Source organism: Pelophylax lessonae, assembly GCF_965119305.1.
Source record: "Pelophylax lessonae genome assembly, chromosome: 3".
Classification (NCBI taxonomy): domain Eukaryota; kingdom Metazoa; phylum Chordata; class Amphibia; order Anura; family Ranidae; genus Pelophylax; species Pelophylax lessonae.
In genome coordinates, this window is record NC_138770.1 from 127,616,370 (window position 1) to 127,635,771 (window position 19,402).

The 19,402-nt window shown below is 46.1% G+C and overlaps 1 protein-coding gene across 1 annotated transcript in view; it reads left to right on the plus strand.

The window, feature by feature from the left end:
* LAPTM4A (lysosomal protein transmembrane 4 alpha) overlaps positions 1-19,402 on the plus strand; it is a 67,572-nt gene that overhangs the window by 23,660 nt on the left and 24,510 nt on the right. Inside the window, exons 2-3 of the mRNA XM_082251294.1 lie at positions 5,666-5,786; positions 18,439-18,515. Coding sequence (XP_082107420.1) covers positions 5,666-5,786; positions 18,439-18,515 — 198 coding nt within the window. The remainder of the gene's footprint in view (positions 1-5,665; positions 5,787-18,438; positions 18,516-19,402) is intronic.

Sequence of the window (19,402 nt, forward strand, 5' to 3'; positions counted from 1 at the left end):
GGGGAAAAACTTTTTTTTTTACATTCTGCTAAAGAACATTCCCAAAAAAAATTAAAATCAATTTTTTTTTGATTATTTTAGGCCAGTATGTATTCTGCTACATATTTTTGGTAAAAAAAAAAACCCCAATAAGTGTAAATTTTGGTTTGCGCAAAAGTTATCGGGTCTACAAACTAGGGGAAAGATATGTCATTGTTTTGTTTGTTTGTTTTTTTTTTTTTTTTTTTTTTTTTTTTTTTTTACTAGGGATCAGCGATTTTTAGCGGGATTGCGGGGGAAAAATCAGACACCTAACTGACATTTTGGACATTTTTGGAGGGACCAGTGACGTTACTACAGTAATCAGTGTTAAAAATATGCACTGTTACTGTACTAATAACACTGGCAGCTAAGGGTTTAACACCAGGGGTGATTAAAGGGTTAAATGTGTCCCCAGGGGGTGCTTTCTAACTGTGTGGGGGGATTGGCTTGCTGAATAAACACAGAGACCTGTGTTCCTAAATAAGAGGAACACAGGATCCCTGTGTTCATTACTGGCAGAGCAGCTGTTTGCCGTGTTTACAACGGCAGACCGCCGTTCTGTCTCCACGGGGAGCGATTGTGGCCGCCAGACCCGCTCATTGGCTCCCACTTCCCTCCCCAACTAGCGGACCCGCAAAACGACGTACAGGTATGTCGTTTCATGGGATAGAGCTGACCTGCGGCAGTATAAGTATGGCAGCTGGTCGGCAAGCGGTTAAAAGTGGTACGACTCCCAACGTGAATTGCCATCTGTGCCGGTATTTTGGTTTACAAGTGATTGTGGAATGTATAATAAAATTGTCCTATGGTGGTTGTGCTAATGTTTGACCTTGTCTTACATTGTTCAAATGCCAGTGCAGGTTCTCGTCTTTTTTTTTTTTTTTTTTCCCGTCTCCTCCTTCTCTTGTTGCTGTTAAAAAAAAATTGCTGGTAAAAAAATTGTATTACGGATAGTTTGCATAAATCTAATTCCACTTTATTTTCTCTTTTTTATAGAGAGAACACACCTTGTGTGTGCATTACTATCTCCCTACTTAACCGGTTAACGACCGCCCGCCGCAGTTATACTGCGGCAGGCAGCCGCTCCTGCGCAAACAGCTGTAGGTATATGTCGGTCGCGTGCCTGCAGCTAGGGCTGTGCTCCCGCTCCTCTCGTTAGCGGGGACTCAGATGCAGGCGTTTCCGATTGACACCCGCGATCGCTCCCCGCTGAGAGAGGACGACGGGCAGATGTTGTAAACACAGCTGACCGTTCTTCTCCCTGGAATGATCACAGAGCGCCTGTGATCCTTCTATATAGGAACACAGGTCTCTGTGATCATTTCACAAGCCGCGCCCCTAGGTACACATTTAACCCTTGATCATCCAGTGTTAACCCCTTCCCTGACAGTCATTATTACAGTAACAGTGCATATTTTTAGCACTGATTACTGTAGTAATGTCACTGGTCCCCCCCCCCCCAAAAAATGTCAGTCAGGGGTCCGATCTGTCCGCAGATCGCAGCCATTACTAGTAGAAGAAAAAAAAACCTAAAAATGACAAATCTTTCCCGTAGTTACTCTCGATAACTTTTGCGCAAGCCAATCAAAATACGTTTATTGCGATTCTTTTTTTTTTTTTTTGGTTTACAAAAAAAAAAAATGTAGCAGAAAACAAATTGGCCTAAAATGTTAAAAAAAATTAGATTTTACATTTTATTGGGGGGGGGGGGGGGATGTTGTATAGCAGAATGTGAAAAATATATATTTTTTTTTTTCAGAATTGTCACACTTTTTTTTTTTTTGTTTTATAGCGCAAAAAATAAAAATCGCACAGGTGCTCAAATACCACCAAAAAGCTCTATTTGTGGGGAAAAAAGAACATCAATTTTATTTAGGTACATCGTCTCACGACCGAGTAATTGTCAAAGTAACAGTGTCGAATCGCAAAATATGGCCTGGGCATTAAGGGGGCAAATCCTTCCGGTCCAGAAGTGGTTCAGGGAAATTTGTTGTAAGAGAAATACATTGGCTACCTTTTGTTGACATCGTTCTTTTGATGCTGATTCTTTTGGGCTCAGGTTTAAATCCCAACTCTGGAAATGTCATAAATACCCTTAAAATGGGGGCCCCAAATGCGAATGTTAAAGGCTCGTACACAAAATAAGTAAATCAGGCAGACATTTTCGTCTGAGGAACTTTTGCACGATTTAGTGTGAACACAAATTTTTACAGCCGATTCTGACTTTTCGTACAAAATTTCCCAAAGGGACAAACTCCAAAAATTTTCTTGTATGGGAATAGAACGAACAATGTTTTTTTTTTTTTTTTTTTTTTTTTTTTTTTTTGTGTACCATTATCGTACAAGAAAAATCAGAAAAACAGTTCATTTGCAGAGACCATAAAGGCAACAAAAAAGCCTTTGTCGTACGAGAGTTTTCGTTCATCAGTTCCGATTTGCTGTGAAACAACGAGGAAAATCGAACGATCATTCTCCCGATTTCTTTTTAGTGTGTACCCTACGTTAGTCTGTTTTTGGTCGAGGGGAGGAGAAAAAAAAAAAACTTCCCCTGATCTATGTACAGTGTAAGGATCTCAACCAACTTCATTGCAGATTCCTGCTTTTTGTTATTCTGAGGAAATGGCTGTGTGTCTGTGCTATGTGAATCTGTATGGGAGAGGTTTATATTTATCCATCAGCTGCTGCACCTGCTGGGTTCTAATGAAGAAAATTGCAGGACCTGCATCCCTTTAGATGTGATCTCTTGTTGGGAGTATCATACCAAAAATGACATTTGTATTGCAGGGAATGCCCAAAATCTGACTTGTATCTTAGTGCAGACTTTTGGGAAAATAAGGGAGCCAATCACACAAGCAGGAAATTACATTATGGAGGCGGGGGGGGGGGGGGGCGGCATGTTCTGTACACCATCTGTGTCAGTCTATCAGGTAGAAGAATAAGCTGTAATAGTTTATTCCTTGCTCAGGTAAGTGCCTTCCATTTATGTGGCTAGTTCCCCAAAGCTGCATGCTAGCATCAAGTACCATGTAGGACCAATAGCCCTGCAGTATACGTAGGAAAACAGGGGACCACCCATAGACCAGGTCATTAGGGAAAAAGAGAACGATGAAGGCTAAGGTAACGACTACACATTATTCTTCTACCCCTAGGCATAGCAAACCTAAAGCCTTGCCCTACTGCAAGGGGAATTTATGTAGATTTCCCAGAGTTTGGCTTTATTGGTGAATGATCAGCTTTGCAGTGTGGTGATGCTCCGTTTTTGTGCAATCAGTAGGTTTTCCTAATAGCAGTGGAGAAATGTGAGGTTACAACCTTTGCCCACCTGGCAGGGGTTCCACACTGACTAAACAGAACAACAGATCTTCTGGTAGATAAGATACCAAGAGACTTTCAGTCCTGCTTCTTTGGTAACATACACTGAGCTGTCCAGTAGATTGCTCTATTGGTAACAGGAAATAAAGGAAAACTTACTATGAAGGAAATGCCTTGTAAGTGCTCCGCTGTGTAGGCAGTGCTGTTACCATGATGTATTGGAGGGAACAGACAGTTCTTTAGGGTACCAGACTGCTGAACTTTTACCTTTTTTCATTGCAAAAAAATTGATAAAAGTCTAAACTGGTCAGATTAAAGCCTAGTACATATGAGCCGAATATTGGGCAGCATCGGCCAGTTCAATAGAAACCGGCCGATATTCGGCCCATGTGTACGGCAGCCGCCTCCTGTTAAGGGGCATGACCAAAAAAGGTCTGCTGATGTGCATCCAATCAGTGCTCTCAACCATTGACCGGTGCGTTCTTGCAGGTGGCTCGTCCCCCTGTCAGAACACAATTGCTCAGCAGGGGAGATCGCTGTACCAACATCACATAGTTAATACAGCAGCTTCTCTTCAAGCTCTTCAGGTTTTTTTCGTTCAGCAGCTGGGTTGAATGAAAAAACAACTAATAGTGTGCACTAAGTATAAGTGATCCCTGAACAATTGAGAATTGTGTCTTCCCTTGCGGTTTATTCTGTATTTGTAGAGCTTCTAAGGCTACGTTCACATCTTGGAGTTGCTATTTAAGTGTTTTTTTTTTTCAGGCGTTTTTATGGGCGTTTTTATAGGAATTTTGGTGCAGACGTTTTTAGGTTGACAAGTGACCAATAGAAAAAAAAAAATGCCTGTAATCTGGCCAAAAAGAAGCTCATGTACTTTTGTGAGCGTTGGGCGTTTTCCTTGAACGTCAAAACGCTCAGATGTGAACAGGGGCCATTGAAATGAATAGGATTTGTATTGTTGGGCGTTTTTGGAGCTGATCCTAGAGCAGAAATACGCCCCAAAACGCTTACAAGTGAACTTAGCCTAAGGCTACGTTCACATGTGGGCGTAGCGAATCACGGGCAGAATCACCGCAATCCGGAATCATTGCAAATTACGGGACGCCTGTGCGATACCCGTGTTTTGCTATGGCACCCCAAACGCTGTGGGATGTTGCCGCGATTTCCGCCTGCCGAATCGCGGTAACATCGCGCAAACAGAATCGCGGGATGCATGACGCACAAAATAAGCTCTTGTACCTTTTTGGGCATCATGCGTCCTGCGATTCTGTTTGCGCGATGTTACGCGATTCGGCAGGCGGACATTGCGGCAACATCGCACAGCGTTTGGGGTGCCATTGCAAATCACGGGCATCACACAGGCGTCCCACGATTTGCAATGATTCCGGATCGCGGGCAGAATCGCTGGGTTTCTGCCCGTGATCCGCTACGCCCACATGTGAACATAGCCTTAATCTCCAAACTTTAGTCGTATTGAATAAGCGTGTTCTTCATATTGACCGCTCCAAGTTTTATCATTGGTTTCAAAATCTGTCCACATAATTTACGTAAAGCTAGGGTACACATGGATAGAAGTATGGCTGGTTCCGCGGGGACCAGCCACATTTCGATCTGCGTGTTAGCTCTCCTTGTTAGATCAGCTTCTGTCAAACAGGACTGTTGGAAAACCTGCTTCAGTCAGCGGCTTCTAGTCAAATCAGCTGAACAGTGTATTCTGACAGCGGGGAGTCCCTGTTTGTAGAAAACAATGTCCAGGCGGGTATTTTATTTTTTTCTTATTCAACCCTCTGGCTGAAAAAAAGTGTTTACCCAGCTTTAAATTACCAATTTATCATTTGAACAGGTGTCATTTTTTTGTAATGTTCTTTTTATAGTAAGAGTGCAGCAATGAAGAACATTATCAATTTTTGACAAATCATTCCAAAATCTAAGAACCAGCTCCAAAATTCTAGGAGCTTGCAACAATGGACTGGCCTGACTAGTGTAGGATTTAATTCCCGTCGGGAGAGACGTGGTGTGAAATCTCTCCCAACAAGGACATTGTTTTAGCGATATGGGATACTTTTAGAACTTTAGATACTTTTTTTTTCATTGTAGTATGTGGCTTCTTTTCCCAGTGACGAGTGCTACCGCCATTTCTTATCCTAATGTTATAAGTTCAGGAAGTGATGGAAAACCTCCCCAGTTGGGTCGCAGACACAAAATAACCTCACAAACTTTTGACCACCTACCCACTGTATCACAAATTTAAAAAAAATGTTGCTTTTATTGTTTGGATTCTAGCTGTGTTACATATCTAACTGCTTTTGATTTGCATTTGTATCCTCAGGTGGTAAACTTGCTGATGGGCATTCTCCTGACAGTGAAAGTGACTCATCCTGACACAGTGCCAGCAGTTGACATCCAGTATGAAGTTATCGGGAATTATTATTCCTCGGAGCGGGTGGCCGGTGAGTCCATGATTGTCTTGTCCATTCTGGTGTAAGGTGTTTGCTTTAGCCAGCTGACCAGTTTATTTACCCCATGTTTCTCGACCTTCTTTCTACTCGACCTACTTTCTATTAAGTGCGTTGGAAGGCTATGAGTGCACAGCTTGCCACTTTAGCTTTGTTGCTAGTTTGGTATTTCCTTTTTCCAGTAAAGAATTCTAGGCCTTCAAGCCCATCTTCTAATTCTCCATCCCATTTGTTGCAGTAGCCCCTTTACTCCCTGTGCTCTAAAAAAAAAAGTCATGCTTTCCTATTTCTTTCGTTCATTGACGGACACAGCTCCTTTTTGTCTTAGCCATTGGATTATACTGCCCCCTACAGGAGTTGGACACTAGGCAGGAAAAAGTCTAGCTACGCCTTTGGGCAGTCCCAGGGGGTATACTCCCTCTCTCTGCTATAGGTTTTTTCCTGCCTAGTCAGGAGTAAGGACCCAGTTCCTTGCTAGGATCTCTGGTACTGGCAATTTTTTCTTTTTAGATAGATTTTTTTTTTTTTTTTTCTCCTGTGAGATCTACAATTAACTGACAGACTGGGCGATGGCCTGGAAAATCTAGATACAATGGTCACCCCAGTCTTGCCAGCGTGCGCAGGCCTCAGCTCCATGCTAGGTTGGCTGTGACATAGCCCCACCTAACGGGGACTGGCCTGCGAGTGAAACGTCTTGCGAGGTCGCATATGACCGGGCTCTCAGCCCGAGTTGCAGCATTCCTCCTGGCCGACAGCCCCCCATTTCGATGGAGAGGAGGTTCTGTCTGGAGCGGTGCCCGCCTGGTTCCTGGTATGCAAGTAACTGTCCTCCCCCTGGAGGTTTTTGGGGTGGATGTGGGCCTCTCCATGGGACGGTAAGACCCCCGGGTTCCCCTCCTTCCCGTTAGGCACTCCCCCCTCATCAGTCTGGTGGCCCCTGTGGGCCATTTCGCCCCCCCCCTCTTCCTTCGCTGTACTGGGGCTGCTGTGGGGTGGTTTGGTCCACCTTCTGGTGTGGGGTCATTGTGCTGTGCTAGCGATGGGGGCGAGGGGGTGTGCCGCCGGAAACTAGGCGAATGGTGGGGGCTGTACCTGGTGGGGGCTCCTGTCAGGGCCCCCTCTTTCTGCTTGTACCCTTTTATGAATCCTAAGGATCCCTCCTGGGAGCCTCGTGGTGCCGCACGGGGCCCTCATTTTCTTGTAGCTTGTGTGCTCAATGCACTGCGGCCATGTTTGTGTAGTCCAGCAGACATTTTGCGGTGGTTGTCAAGACAGTGGAGCCCTCTGGGTGGGGTTTTCAGCGGTGGTAGCCACTCCTCATCCCCTGGTAACTCCCTAGAACTTTTCAATTCCTGATCACCACACGTGGAGTGCAGATTATCCTGGTGCCTGCAGGTGTCTGTTTCTGCTGGGTGGCGAGCCTGGTGGGGTCCTCTCCTTCTCTGCTGAGGAGGGATTTGTGCTCTGTTACTGGCGACTGGGTGATGCTGCTGGAGCGGTGGGAGTGTCCCTTAGTTAGCAGTGTTTTTACACCTTACTTTGTGCAGTCCACCTATAACCTTGGAGAACATTTTCCCACCTGATACCATCCGGGCCCCCAACCAACCATTGATGCACTGACGGCAGTCCCTGGAGTCCTTTGTGTCCCAGGTGGAGGTGGTTTTTGGGCAACGGGCTAGAAAAAAAATCCCCCTGCCTCATCTGTCTCCTTAGATCCCGAATCTGATTCAGCTGCGGCGGACATGGGTCACTCTGCTGGGTCTGCGACCACCCACCTTGAGTTCCCAGATAGTGAGGATGATTCCTCCACTCCTGTAGTCACGCACGGAAAGGCGCTGGTGGATGCACGGATTGTATCTGTGCATGGAACTTAAAAGATTGAGGGCGCAGCTGAAGCTGCGATGGAAGCGTTGGTTCTCTTTGGCACTCACAAGCCATCAAGAGTGGCTAAGGTGTTTCCTTTCCCCTTCTATTTTGACAGAATTGTCGCTAAAGAGTGGGAACCACCAAAATGTCCCCTTGTGGTCCCTAAGCGATTTGCTATGTGATACCCCTATGAGGAGTCCCTTCTTAAAAAGTGGACTGTTCCATCGGCGGTGAACCCTCCAATTTCCAGATTAAATAAGGCAACCACGATTTCAGTTGAAGAGTCTCCGGCCTTTTAAGGACCCGGCTGACAGGAAGGTGGAGGCTGTGGCCCGCAATATGTACACTATAGCTGGTTCGGCACTGAGGTTGGTATTCACCATTGCCCTGGTGTCGCAAGCTGTGACCGAATGGGCTAAGCTTTTACGCCATGACCTGGGGGGGGGAGCAGCTCCCCCCTGCCTTTGCTGAGCTGGCGGACCAGTTGGTCCAGGGGCTGCAGTTTATCTGTGATGCCTCTTTGGATGCGGCTCCCCTAGTTGCTAGCCTCTCTGTTTCGGCAGTGGTCCTTAAGCGTATTTTTTGGCTCAAATGCTGGTCTGTTCACCAGTATAGTTCATATTCCTATCGCACACCTTCCTGGTTTGTAGGCACGTGTGTACTGGGTGCTGAAGCGATCACCAGCTGGCAACTGGATCGGTTACAAGTAGATACATATTTGCTAGCACACCAAGGGTCTTGCAAAAGCAGTCCAAAAACTTTATTCCAAAGAAGATCACATCAGAAAAATAAAGTGCAACGTTTCGGAGCCGCACAGGACCCCTTCGTCAGGCATGTGATACAGTGCAAATTGTGAGCAGAGAATATATAAGCACATACCACCAATAGAAAGCAGTGCAATAAGGTGACACCCACCTCAGATGACATCATCCTCCCGCCTAATATACACATAATGAACGTTAATATCCTTAAAAGCCAGCACTAATATGATAAATGTTGGGGTTACAATACCTTGGGGACTTATTGATGGGGATAGAGTCTAGTGTGTGCAGGCTGATCGGGCACATCGCTACAATGTGTCCCGATCCCTCCTTTAACAAGCGGGGCAGAGCGTCTCAATTGCAGAGCAGTGCGCAGCGGGAGCCAATCGTAGCGCGCCACGTAGGCCGCCTGTATGAGGAACAGTACGCCTCTGGATGCATAGCGTCCGCTGCTGTCATGGGAACCATGACGCAGGGACGCGCATGGGCCGTTAGAGAGGCTCGGCTCTGGAGGGGGAGGCGCGGGCTGTTATCTGGGCTGAAGATGAAGAGAAAGAAGGGAGAAATAGAATATTTTACCTGGTTGGCTAGGTTTAGCCTTTGGGAATTTTTTCTGCTGTGTTTTTCCCACTCCTCGTGTTTTTGACATTGCTTTGGGACTTTCCAATGGTCAAGAAGATTCTGGAGCTGTGTCTTACCGTAAAATAATTTTCTCTAGCGCTCATCGACAGACGTAGTCCTCGGTGATACACCACCTTCGGGTTATGTTACCTCCGCAGGAGCAGGACTAGACAGGAAATTAAAAAGCTCTGGCCACACCCTAGGGGCAGTCCCAGAGGGTATATCCTCTCTCTCTCTGCCTCAGCAAATCAGTTATTTTCTGTCTAGTTAGGAGTAAGGACCTAGACACCTTGCTGGGATCTTAGGTCCTGGCAAGAATTTTTTCTTAAAGGATTTTTTAGACAGCTTTTTTCTCCAGTGTTCCTGTGAGATCTTCAAGCAAGAAAGCTGAACTGGGCGACGGGCTGGATGTTGAGATCCGGTGGTCACCCCAGTTCAGCCTACGAGCGCGTGCAGGCCATAGCTCTGCGCTGGGTCGGCCGCGACAAAGTCCCATTAAAGGACTGTCCACGCGAGTTAAACGTCTCGCTGAAACGCCAAAGACCATGAGTCACGGCGTCCGTATCGGTCGACAGCCCTCCCGCCCCGGTGGAGAGGGGTACTGTCAGGAGTTGGTGCCCGCCTGGTTCCGGTATGGTGAGTAGTATGTTCCCCCTTTTTCCCTGACGGGTTTTGTGGTGAACGCGGGCCCCTCTCTGTATGGTAAGAAAGAGTCCTTTCTATCCTATAACATGTCACAAATCCTCCTACTTTGAGTGTGATTTATGTGTGCAAAAGCCAGGAGGCTTGGCTTGGGAGCTAACAATCTATTGTATACATGTTTTAAAGATGTAATCTGTGGCATTCTGGGAATCTTATGGGTTAAGTATAAGCTACCTACCAGTCAGAAGCCACGGACATGTAGACTGCCTTCCAAATCAGATCTCCAGCTATTAGCAGGCCTCCCGAACGGCCACGCGGTCCGCCAGGGCCGGTACCGCCAACCACGCCATATCCCCATGCAGAGAGAGTGTTGTGTGCCCTGCAGCACACCGCTATTCAGTTTAGGCCGCCGCCATTTTTTTTGCTGGATCGCACGAGCCGCCATTTTGGCGTAGCCTCGTGTCTCCAGCATGGGGGCGGCCATGTTTGAGGTGATCCTACACCTCGTGGAGCTTGGGGGAGGGCGCCGGAAGGCGTGCAGAGGGGCGGAGCCGCCTCCTTTCTTCCTGGGCAGCCAGCCAAAAGACTTCCTGTTTGTCAAGACAGCGCTGTAAGCTGTTGCAGTTTGACTCTGAGCATCAAGTGGTGAGCCTGGGGGTCTATCTCTCTCTCTCTCGATCGATAGGGATCCCTAAGCAGGTAACACTAAGGGGCTTTTTTTGTGGCGCTGGGGGTCAGAAAAAAAAAAAAAAAAGTTTTTTCTTTACTTTTGAATTATATTATCCAGGAAGTAACTGGAGTTATTATGGACCCTGCCACACATATTCCCCCACCTGTTTCCCTCGAGGGGGCCTCGGGACCCGCCGGTGCACAGAGTATAGAGTCATTTACAGCAATTTTGGAGTCTATGGTGGCTCGGGTGGAGGCGGCCTGTCAGGGACGGTGGTCAAGGAAGCGACCCCCGCCTACCCCTATACCATCTGACACCTCTGACTCAGATTCAGAGATGGTCACGGCAGTTGCAGGTTCCTCTGCAAGGGCTGTTATCCCAGGTAAAGCCCCCTCAGACAGTGAGGAGGACGCTTCTTCTCTTGCTATAATTCAGGAAGAAGCATTGGTGGACGCACTAGTTGTGGCAGTGCAAGAAACCTTAAAACTTGAGGCTTTACCGGCAGAGGCAACTGAAACAGAGAGGCCTTTTGGGACTAATAAGCCCATCAAAACGGCGAAGGCTTTTCCTGTACCTAAATGTTTTGGTAATCAGATTAAAGGAGAATGGGAGCATTCTAAACGTACCTTTACTATTTCCAAGCGTATTGCTAGACGCTATCCGTTTGAGGAATCCATCATTAAGAAATGGACGGTACCACCAGTCGTGGATCCGCCTATTTCCAGGCTGAATAAAGCCACGGTTATTCCAGTGGAGGACACTTCGTCCTTTAAGGATCCGGTGGATCGAAAGATAGAAGCAGAGTCCCGCACTATCTTTTCTCTGATAGGGTCAGCATTTAGACCAGTAATCGTTATTGGTCTAGTTTCCCAGACACTTACGGAATGGGCGAAAATGGTACGCCAAGATCTTAGGGGAAAAGATATTCCCCAGGAGACATCTGATTTGATGGAACAGATCATACAAGGGCTACGGTTTATCTGTGACGCAGCCTTGGACACTACTCCCCTATTAGGGCATGCATCTAAGTTAGCAGTGATCCTCAGACGTGTGCTGTGGTTAAAATGCTGGTCAGCTGACCTAGGTTCCAAAAAGACCTTGACAAATCTCCCCTTTCAGGGGAATCGTCTATTTGGAGCCAACCTAGATGAAATCATTAAGGATGCCACTGGGGGCAAGAGCACTTTTTTGCCACAGGCTGCAAAAGCTAAGGGACCTCGCAACAAGCGAGGACCTTTCTTTACCGCCCATAAAGGGCGCCCGGCTGGTACTAGCGGGAAAGGCAAGACTCCTCCAGGAGGGTTCAAGAAGGGGACCAACCCAGCCAAACCCGAAGCAAAGGAGTACACAGCCTGAAGGTGCGCCCCCACCCGGTTTCAGGGTGGGGGGACGTTTTCACCGGTATTCAGGACATTAGATCGAGCATCAACCACTACTACCGGTGCGATTCTTCCCTTCCAACATTTAAGTACCACAGGTAGCGGTAGTCACCGTTCCCTGAAAAGATCTTTTCCTTTACCTTTTCCTAAGATTAGTCCCGATACCTCACAGGAATCGGATCTGGTTGACCAGATAGGCCAAGTAGCCTCTAGTCGGGTGACTTCGGTCCCTGAGGTTCAACCAGAAAAGATCACCTTTCCTGATAACTATCAGGTATCTGATAAATGTGTGGGAACAGAAAACGACCAGACTTTCTCGGATGGTCGGGGCCAGATAGCTCTAGGGACGCCTGGTTCAGATCCTATCAGCGCCAGTGGTCCTAGAAATTCTAGGCTGGCCTCCTCAAGCCGGCCTGGCCGACTTGGACAGGTTAGTCGCAGACGTTCCGTGGGAACTTCGTCTCAGGGAGTGTCTGTGGTCTCAAGGACCAATTTACCTTCGTGCTTTACAGTCGCTGGTTTTAATGGCCTGGCCATTGAGACCCAAGTAATGAAGGACAGAGGTTTGTCTACTTCAGTCATTCCTACCCTTATTAAAGCAAGGAAAGCGACTTCCAGCAAAGTCTATTATCACACATGGAAGACTTATATTGCGTGGTGCGAATCTTTAGGATTTCCTCCACGTACCTATTCGGTGACTCGTATATTGGCCTTTTTGCAACAAGGGGTTGAGCAGAAGCTAGCCTTGAGCACCATCAAGGGTCAAGTTTCAGCATTAGCAATCTTCTTTCAGAAGCCTTTAGCTACCAAATCCTTGGTGCGGAATTTCATCCAGGGGGTGCGGCACCTGGCTCCTCCAGTCCGCGCGCCCTTACCGCCCTGGGATCTTAATTTGGTTTTGTCGGTTCTACAGAAACCTCCCTTTGAAAACATCAGGGAGATTCCCTTGCTTACTTTATCCCAGAAGGTGGCCTTCTTGGTGGCTATTACTTCTGCTCGCAGGGTGTCAGAACTGGCTGCATTATCATGCCAGTCACCATACCTAGTGATTCATAGGGATAAGGTAGTACTTCATCCTAAGCCATCTTTTCTTCCCAAGGTGGTTTCAGATTTTCATCTGAATGAAGATATTGTACTACCTTCCTTGTGTCCTCAGCCCAAGCATCATCGGGAACATGCGTTGCATTCCTTAGATGTGGTTCGGGCAATCAGGGTATACCTGAAAGCTACGGAATCATTCCGTAAGACGGATTCACTTTTTGTGATCACGGATGGCCCCAGAAAGGGTTTGCCTGCATCTGCCGCGACCATTGCCAAATGGATTAGACAAACGGTGGTACAGGCTTATTCTATTAAGGGTCAGAGTCCTCCGTTCCCTGTTAGGGCGCACTCCACTCGAGCGCTCAGTACTTCCTGGGCCTTTCGCCATCAGGCGTCAGTGGTCCAGGTATGTAAGGCGGCCACCTGGTCGTCGGTACATACCTTTACAAAATTCTATAAAATTGATGTGACGGCATCGGCGGATGCCTCATTTGGCCGCAAGGTTTTGCAGGCCGCAATTTGAGGAGACCGGTGGTCTACCTCGAGGGTTTTTTTCTGTTTGAAAAAAAAAAAAAAAAAATTGTTTTCTCTTTTTTTGGTTGAGTCTCCTCATTAAGGATGAGCATTGTAAACTTCTAGTTGGCATCGGTTGGGCCTTCTAGATTGGGATTTGATTTCCATTTTCCCACCCCTCAGTTGTGATACTGCTCTGGGACGTCCCGAAGGTGGTGTATCACCGAGGACTACGTCTGTCGATGAGCGCTAGAGAAAAATGGATTTTTGTAAAATCTTACCGTAAAATCCTTTTCTCTTAGCTCATCGACAGACGTAGTCCCCGCCCCTCTGTTTTGGAGTTGGGTTGGGTTAAATTCTCTAAGCACTGCTTTTTCACATAACTGATTTGCTGAGGCAGAGAGAGAGAGGATATACCCTCTGGGACTGCCCCTAGGGTGTGGCCAGAGCTTTTTAATTTCCTGTCTAGTCCTGCTCCTGCGGAGGTAACATAACCCGAAGGTGGTGTATCACCGAGGACTACGTCTGTCGATGAGCTAAGAGAAAAGGATTTTACGGTAAGATTTTACAAAAATCCATTTTTCTCTGCTGTTCATTGATGGACACAGCTCCCACCCTTCTAATGAGTTGGGTTATTTTTCTTCTGACACTGCTTGCAACAAAACTGAATGCATATAGCGAAGAATGGGAGTATACGCTCTGGGACGGCCCCATAGGAGTCGTAAATCTTTTTCCTGCCTAGTGTACTCCTGTAGGGAGCTGTGTCCGTTAATGAACATCACAGAAAAGGATTTTACGGTAAAGCAAAAATCCAATTTTTTGTTAATATACTTACCACCTCTGTAAAGTGGTTTTGCATAGGGCAGCCCAGATCCTCCTCTTCTCGGGTCCCTCTTGGCTGCTCCTAGCCCATCCCTCCTGTCGAGTGCTCCTCACAGCAAGCAGCTTGCTATGGGGACACCTGAGCGGAGCTGCAGCTCCATGTGTCTATTCAAACACGGAGCTGTGGTTCGACCCGTCCCCTCTCTCTCCTGATTGGCTAACTGACTTTGACAGCTGCGGGAGCTAATGGCGCTGCTGCATCTCAGCCAATCAGGAGGGAGAGTCCAAGATGGCCGAGGGACCATGGACATCGCTGGACAGAGATGGGGCTCAGGTAAGTATTAGGGGTGCTGGGGAGGCTGCTTCACACAGAAGGCTTTTTATCTTAACGCATAGAATGTGTTAAGATAAAAAAAAAAAAAAAAAAAAAAAACCTTCTGCCTTTACAACTCCTTTTACTAAAGTCTTTGCAACTAAGGGAGATTGTTTGTTTGTTTTTTTTTTTTTTTTTTTTCTTTTTCTTTTTTTATATTTCTTTCTAGTGTTGGTCCATTCAGCATGATTTATTCGTCAGTTTTGATTGACATTGCTGAGATATCTCTGGTAAGCTTCTTGGCTGTATATGATCTACTTTTAAGGTTTTGGCTATTTCCATCTACCTCTTCTGTTGTGTTCCCAAAAGGCAAGAAGTAAAACATCCAGTAAGGAGAGTGCAATCTACTTTTTACTGTTTCTTTTAAAGTTGTCAGATGTTAGTTTGATGCTGCTGCTGATTAATTGGAAGAAACTTAAGTGCCGGTTCACACTATAGCGTGTGCGGCGATCGCATGTAATATCGGAGCGCACTGCTCCTTCATTACATGCGATTGGATGTGCAGTGCGAATTCAGCCATACACTTTGTATGGCTAAATTAGCACTGCACCCGCACAAAAGTCGCACATGACCCTTTTTTTCAGCCGCATCAGGATCGGATCGCACAGTGGTTCACACTTGTGCGATCCGATCCTGTGCGAACTGTCAGATCGCACTACGATATGCGATCAAACTGGGGGTGTCGTTAACATTTAATTGACACCCCCTTCGTATCGCATATGGCAGTGTGAACTGCTAGATGTGCATTTGCGATGCGGGAACAGGCTGCGAATTTGCAGCCTTCCCGCATCGCACAAGTGTGACCCGGCACAAAGTCTCTTCTGCCAAAAAAACCCCAAAAACTCTGCCAGCAGTTTTTTTGTTATCTGTACATATACATACATAGTGTAGTGTACAGTCCCAGCTGATTCCTTTTATGTGTAAGATGTTGAGATTAGTGGCAGGTTAATATAACTTCATTGCACATGGGCAGGAGTAACATATTCAGTAATCTGTTTAGTGACCAAAACAAGAAGATGCCAGTGGTTGCAGGAATCGTTGCTGGATGAGAGTACACCCAAAGATAAGTTTGTCATAATGTGCAACTAGGTTGGTGTGTACTTGAATTATATGAAAGACTCTGCCTGGCCACCCTACTTTCAAAATAAACTCTGCTTTAAAGGCTAACTCCACCTCTTATACCATGTAACACCCATATTTAGGGTGTAACGTGGGTGTAAGTGGATTCCCCACCCCCAAACCGGTCCCACCCCTTGACAGTGTGCAGGGGTCCTTCAATCTCTTTGTAGCACCTTTTTATTTTTTATTTTTTTCCTGCATAGATACATTTTTTATTCAGAGATCTGTGAGCGAATGAACTAAAAGTCTCACCTGCCAATGTGGCAGATGAACTTTTAGGTTCTCAGTTGAGTTACTTTGACCATACTCACCGTCCATTGACACTTCTTCCAGCACTCGAACTGAAAATCCATACCTCAAAATGGAAATAGAGCTAGGAGAAGAGTCTGCAGGGGCCTGTGCATTGGACCAGTGATACAGTGATTGCAGATGCATTGCTTTGCAGTCTGGTTTGCAAAAAATAAATGCTTTAACATTTTTTTTACAGCAAATATGGATGATGATTTTTTATTTTTTTTTGGGGAGAAGGTGGATTGTTAGCCTTTAACCACCTCCCACCCGGGCCATAGTACATATACGGCCGGGTGGGAGTCTCCTGCTTCTGATCGGACGTTCCGGAACGTCCTTCAGAAGGAGAGAGATCGCGCCGCCACGGGCACACGCAGCGGCGCGATCTCGATGTGCCTGTGTCCCTAGGACACAGAGCAACAAGACTCGGCAGGAGGGCCCTGTGATTGGCCCTCCTGATCACATGACGGCTGTGACCAATCACAGCCGTCATGTAATGTCAATACAGCCGTTGTAACGGCTTTGATCTCTTCTCCTGACAGATCCTGTCAGTGTAAGGAGAAGGAGAGGATCGATTCTGCAGCCGAGGTGATCAGTGAGTATTTCTAATTACACACTGATCACAGAGGGGGTCTGTGCTTGTAATCAGATGATTGATTACCAGTGCAGCCCTGGGGGGAGGGGATGCCACTAGAGCCACCAGGGATGCCCATCCATGACCACCAGGGATGGCCACCAGGGATGGCAAACAGGGCTCAGAGAGCCTGCCAGTGGTGCTGCCCACCAATGCCATCTATCAGTGCCGCCCACCAGTGCCCGTTATTGCCATCTATCAGTGCCGCCCACCAGTGCCCATTATTGCCCACCAGTGCTGCCTATCAGTGCTGCCTATCAGTGCCCATCAGCACTGCCTATCAGTGCCCACCAATGCTGCATATCAGTGCTATCGATCAGTGCCACATATCAGTGCCCATCAGTGCTGCATATCAGTGCTGCCTATCAGTGCCCATCAGTGCCACCCCATCAGTGTCTCCTCATCAGTGCCTGTCAGTGCAGCGTCATCAGTGCTCATCAGTGCAGGAAAAAACGTATCTATTTACAAAATTTTATAACCTTATAAAACTTTTTTTTTTTTTTTTTCAAACTTTTCGGTCTTTTTTTATTTGTGCACCAAAAAAGAAAAAACCTGGCAGTGATCAAATACCACCAAAAGAAAGCTCTATTTGTGGGGGGAAAATGACATAAATTTGGTGTAGGTACAGTGTTGCATGACCGTGCAATTGTCATTCAAAATGCAACAGCGCTAAAAGCTGAAAATTGGTCTTGGAAGGAAGGGGGTTTAAGTGCCCAGTATTGAGGTAGTTAAGCACTTTTAAGTTGCATAGTGAGGCTGAAAGAAGACACTAGTCCACCCAGTTCAACCTATGATGTGTGTTTGTGTAATAAGTGTTTATGTCAATAGTACATTGTATACCCCTGTATGTTGTGGTTGTTAAGGTGCCTATCTAAGGCTGCATTCACATGTCAGCGTATGGATCGCGGGCAGAATCGCCGCGATTCCGCCCGCGATCCAGAGATCATTGCAAATCGCGGGATGCCTGTGCGTTGCCCGTGATTTGCAATAGCACCCCAAATGCTGAGTGATGTTGCCGTGATTTCCGCCTGCCGAATCGCGGTAACATCGCGCAAAAAAAATCGCGGGACGCATTATGCCCAAAAAAGTACAAGAGCTTCTTTGGAGCGTATTGCCTCCCACGATTTTTTTTGCACGATGTTACCGCGATTCGGCAGGCGGAGATCGCGGCAACCTCGTTTAACGTTTGGGGTGCTATTGCAAATCACGGGCAACGCACAGGCGTCCCGCGATTTGCAATGATCTCCGGATCGCGGGCGGAATCGTGGCGATTCTGCCCACGATCCATACGCTGACATGTGAATGCAGCCTAATAGTTTTTTTGAAACTATCCATGCTCCTCACTAATATCACTGCTTGTGGAAGAGAGTTCTACATCCTTACTGCTCTGACGGCATAGAACCCTTTACGCTGTTTAAGGTTAAACTTCTTCTAATTTTAGCGAATGGCCGCGAGTCCTTTTTGTATTCCCTTTCACTGAATAGTTTGTTCCCTATACTAGGGTCACCAGTACGGTATTTGTATATTGATATCATATCCCCTCTCAAGCGTGTCTTCAGTTTGAAAATGTGAAATATGTCAAGGGCATCAGCTGATACTTGTTGATTTAGTGCCTTTGCCTATAAAAACCTTCCAGTTTCTGCCAGCAGTTTTGTGGACGTACCTTTTCTTTTTTTTTCAAAACGCATTAAATTTAATGTAGCATCAGCTAAAACTGAAATCTCTATATTTTTTTTTTTTTTTTTTGTGTGTGGACTGATCCTTTAATGCATACCTATAGCTTTGGTTTTGGTTTCATGTAAGAAAATAATGTGACTTGAAGTAATTGAAAGTGATGATCAAATTGACAGGTGTTGCCATGTTTATTCACTTTTCTGCGGTAGTAATAAGTAATATCCTATTGATTTTGTTTTGCAGAGAATGCCTGCGTGCTCTTTGCCATCTCCCTGTTAATGTTCACCATGAGTGCTATGATGGTGTATGGAGCAATAACAGTGAGTATTTTACAGAACAATCAAACTGGGGAATGCTTGTTTTACTACAAATCTTTGTTTGCAGTAATGTTAACCATTAGTATTACAGGTACATGTGCACTATGCTCTGCCATGCAGAGTTTTCAACACTGTAACCATTTATGTAATTTTCAAACTGCATTACATTTTTTTTAAATAGGTAAGGAAATAGTCTGAATGTGTAAGCTCCAACTAGAGCAGTGGTGGTCAACTTTCTCGATTTAGAGGGCTTTGCATGCAACCGCTGACATGGCCAAGGGGCTGCACATAATCCGTCAATGCAATTTTACAAAAAGCTGTGAGAGACTGCAGAAATCCAACATGGCATAGTCAAAGACCGCATTCATGCTACACGAGATGTTTGGATTGCAAGCAACATGAGCTGGTCAAAGACTATGTGCCTGCCACAAGAGTTTGTCAAAGACTGCAGACCTGCAACAGGAGATGGTCAGAAGCCAAAGAGCTGAAAGTTGGGCACCAGGGTCTGTGTGCTTACAAAGGGCTTTTTCACTTCTGGCAGTTGAAATGAGCAGAAGGCACCTAAGGAAATTGTGAACCTATAATCCTGCCAAAAAAGCCCATAATCAATGCATATGTATATTAAGACCCATCTCCTTGCTCTCATTAAGTTGGCTTGGAACAGCCAACTTACTGATATTGTATTTAAACTTTTATTAAGTTGGCTTGCAAAAGCCAACTTCCTAATATTGTATTTAAACTTATTATTAAGTTGGCTTGGAACAGCCAACTTACTGATATTGTATTTAAACTTATTATTATTCTTCTTCTTCTTATTATTATTTTTCTGGCCGGTAAATTTTTGGACACTATCTCCTCCTAGACCGTTCAAGCTACATACTCCAAACTCG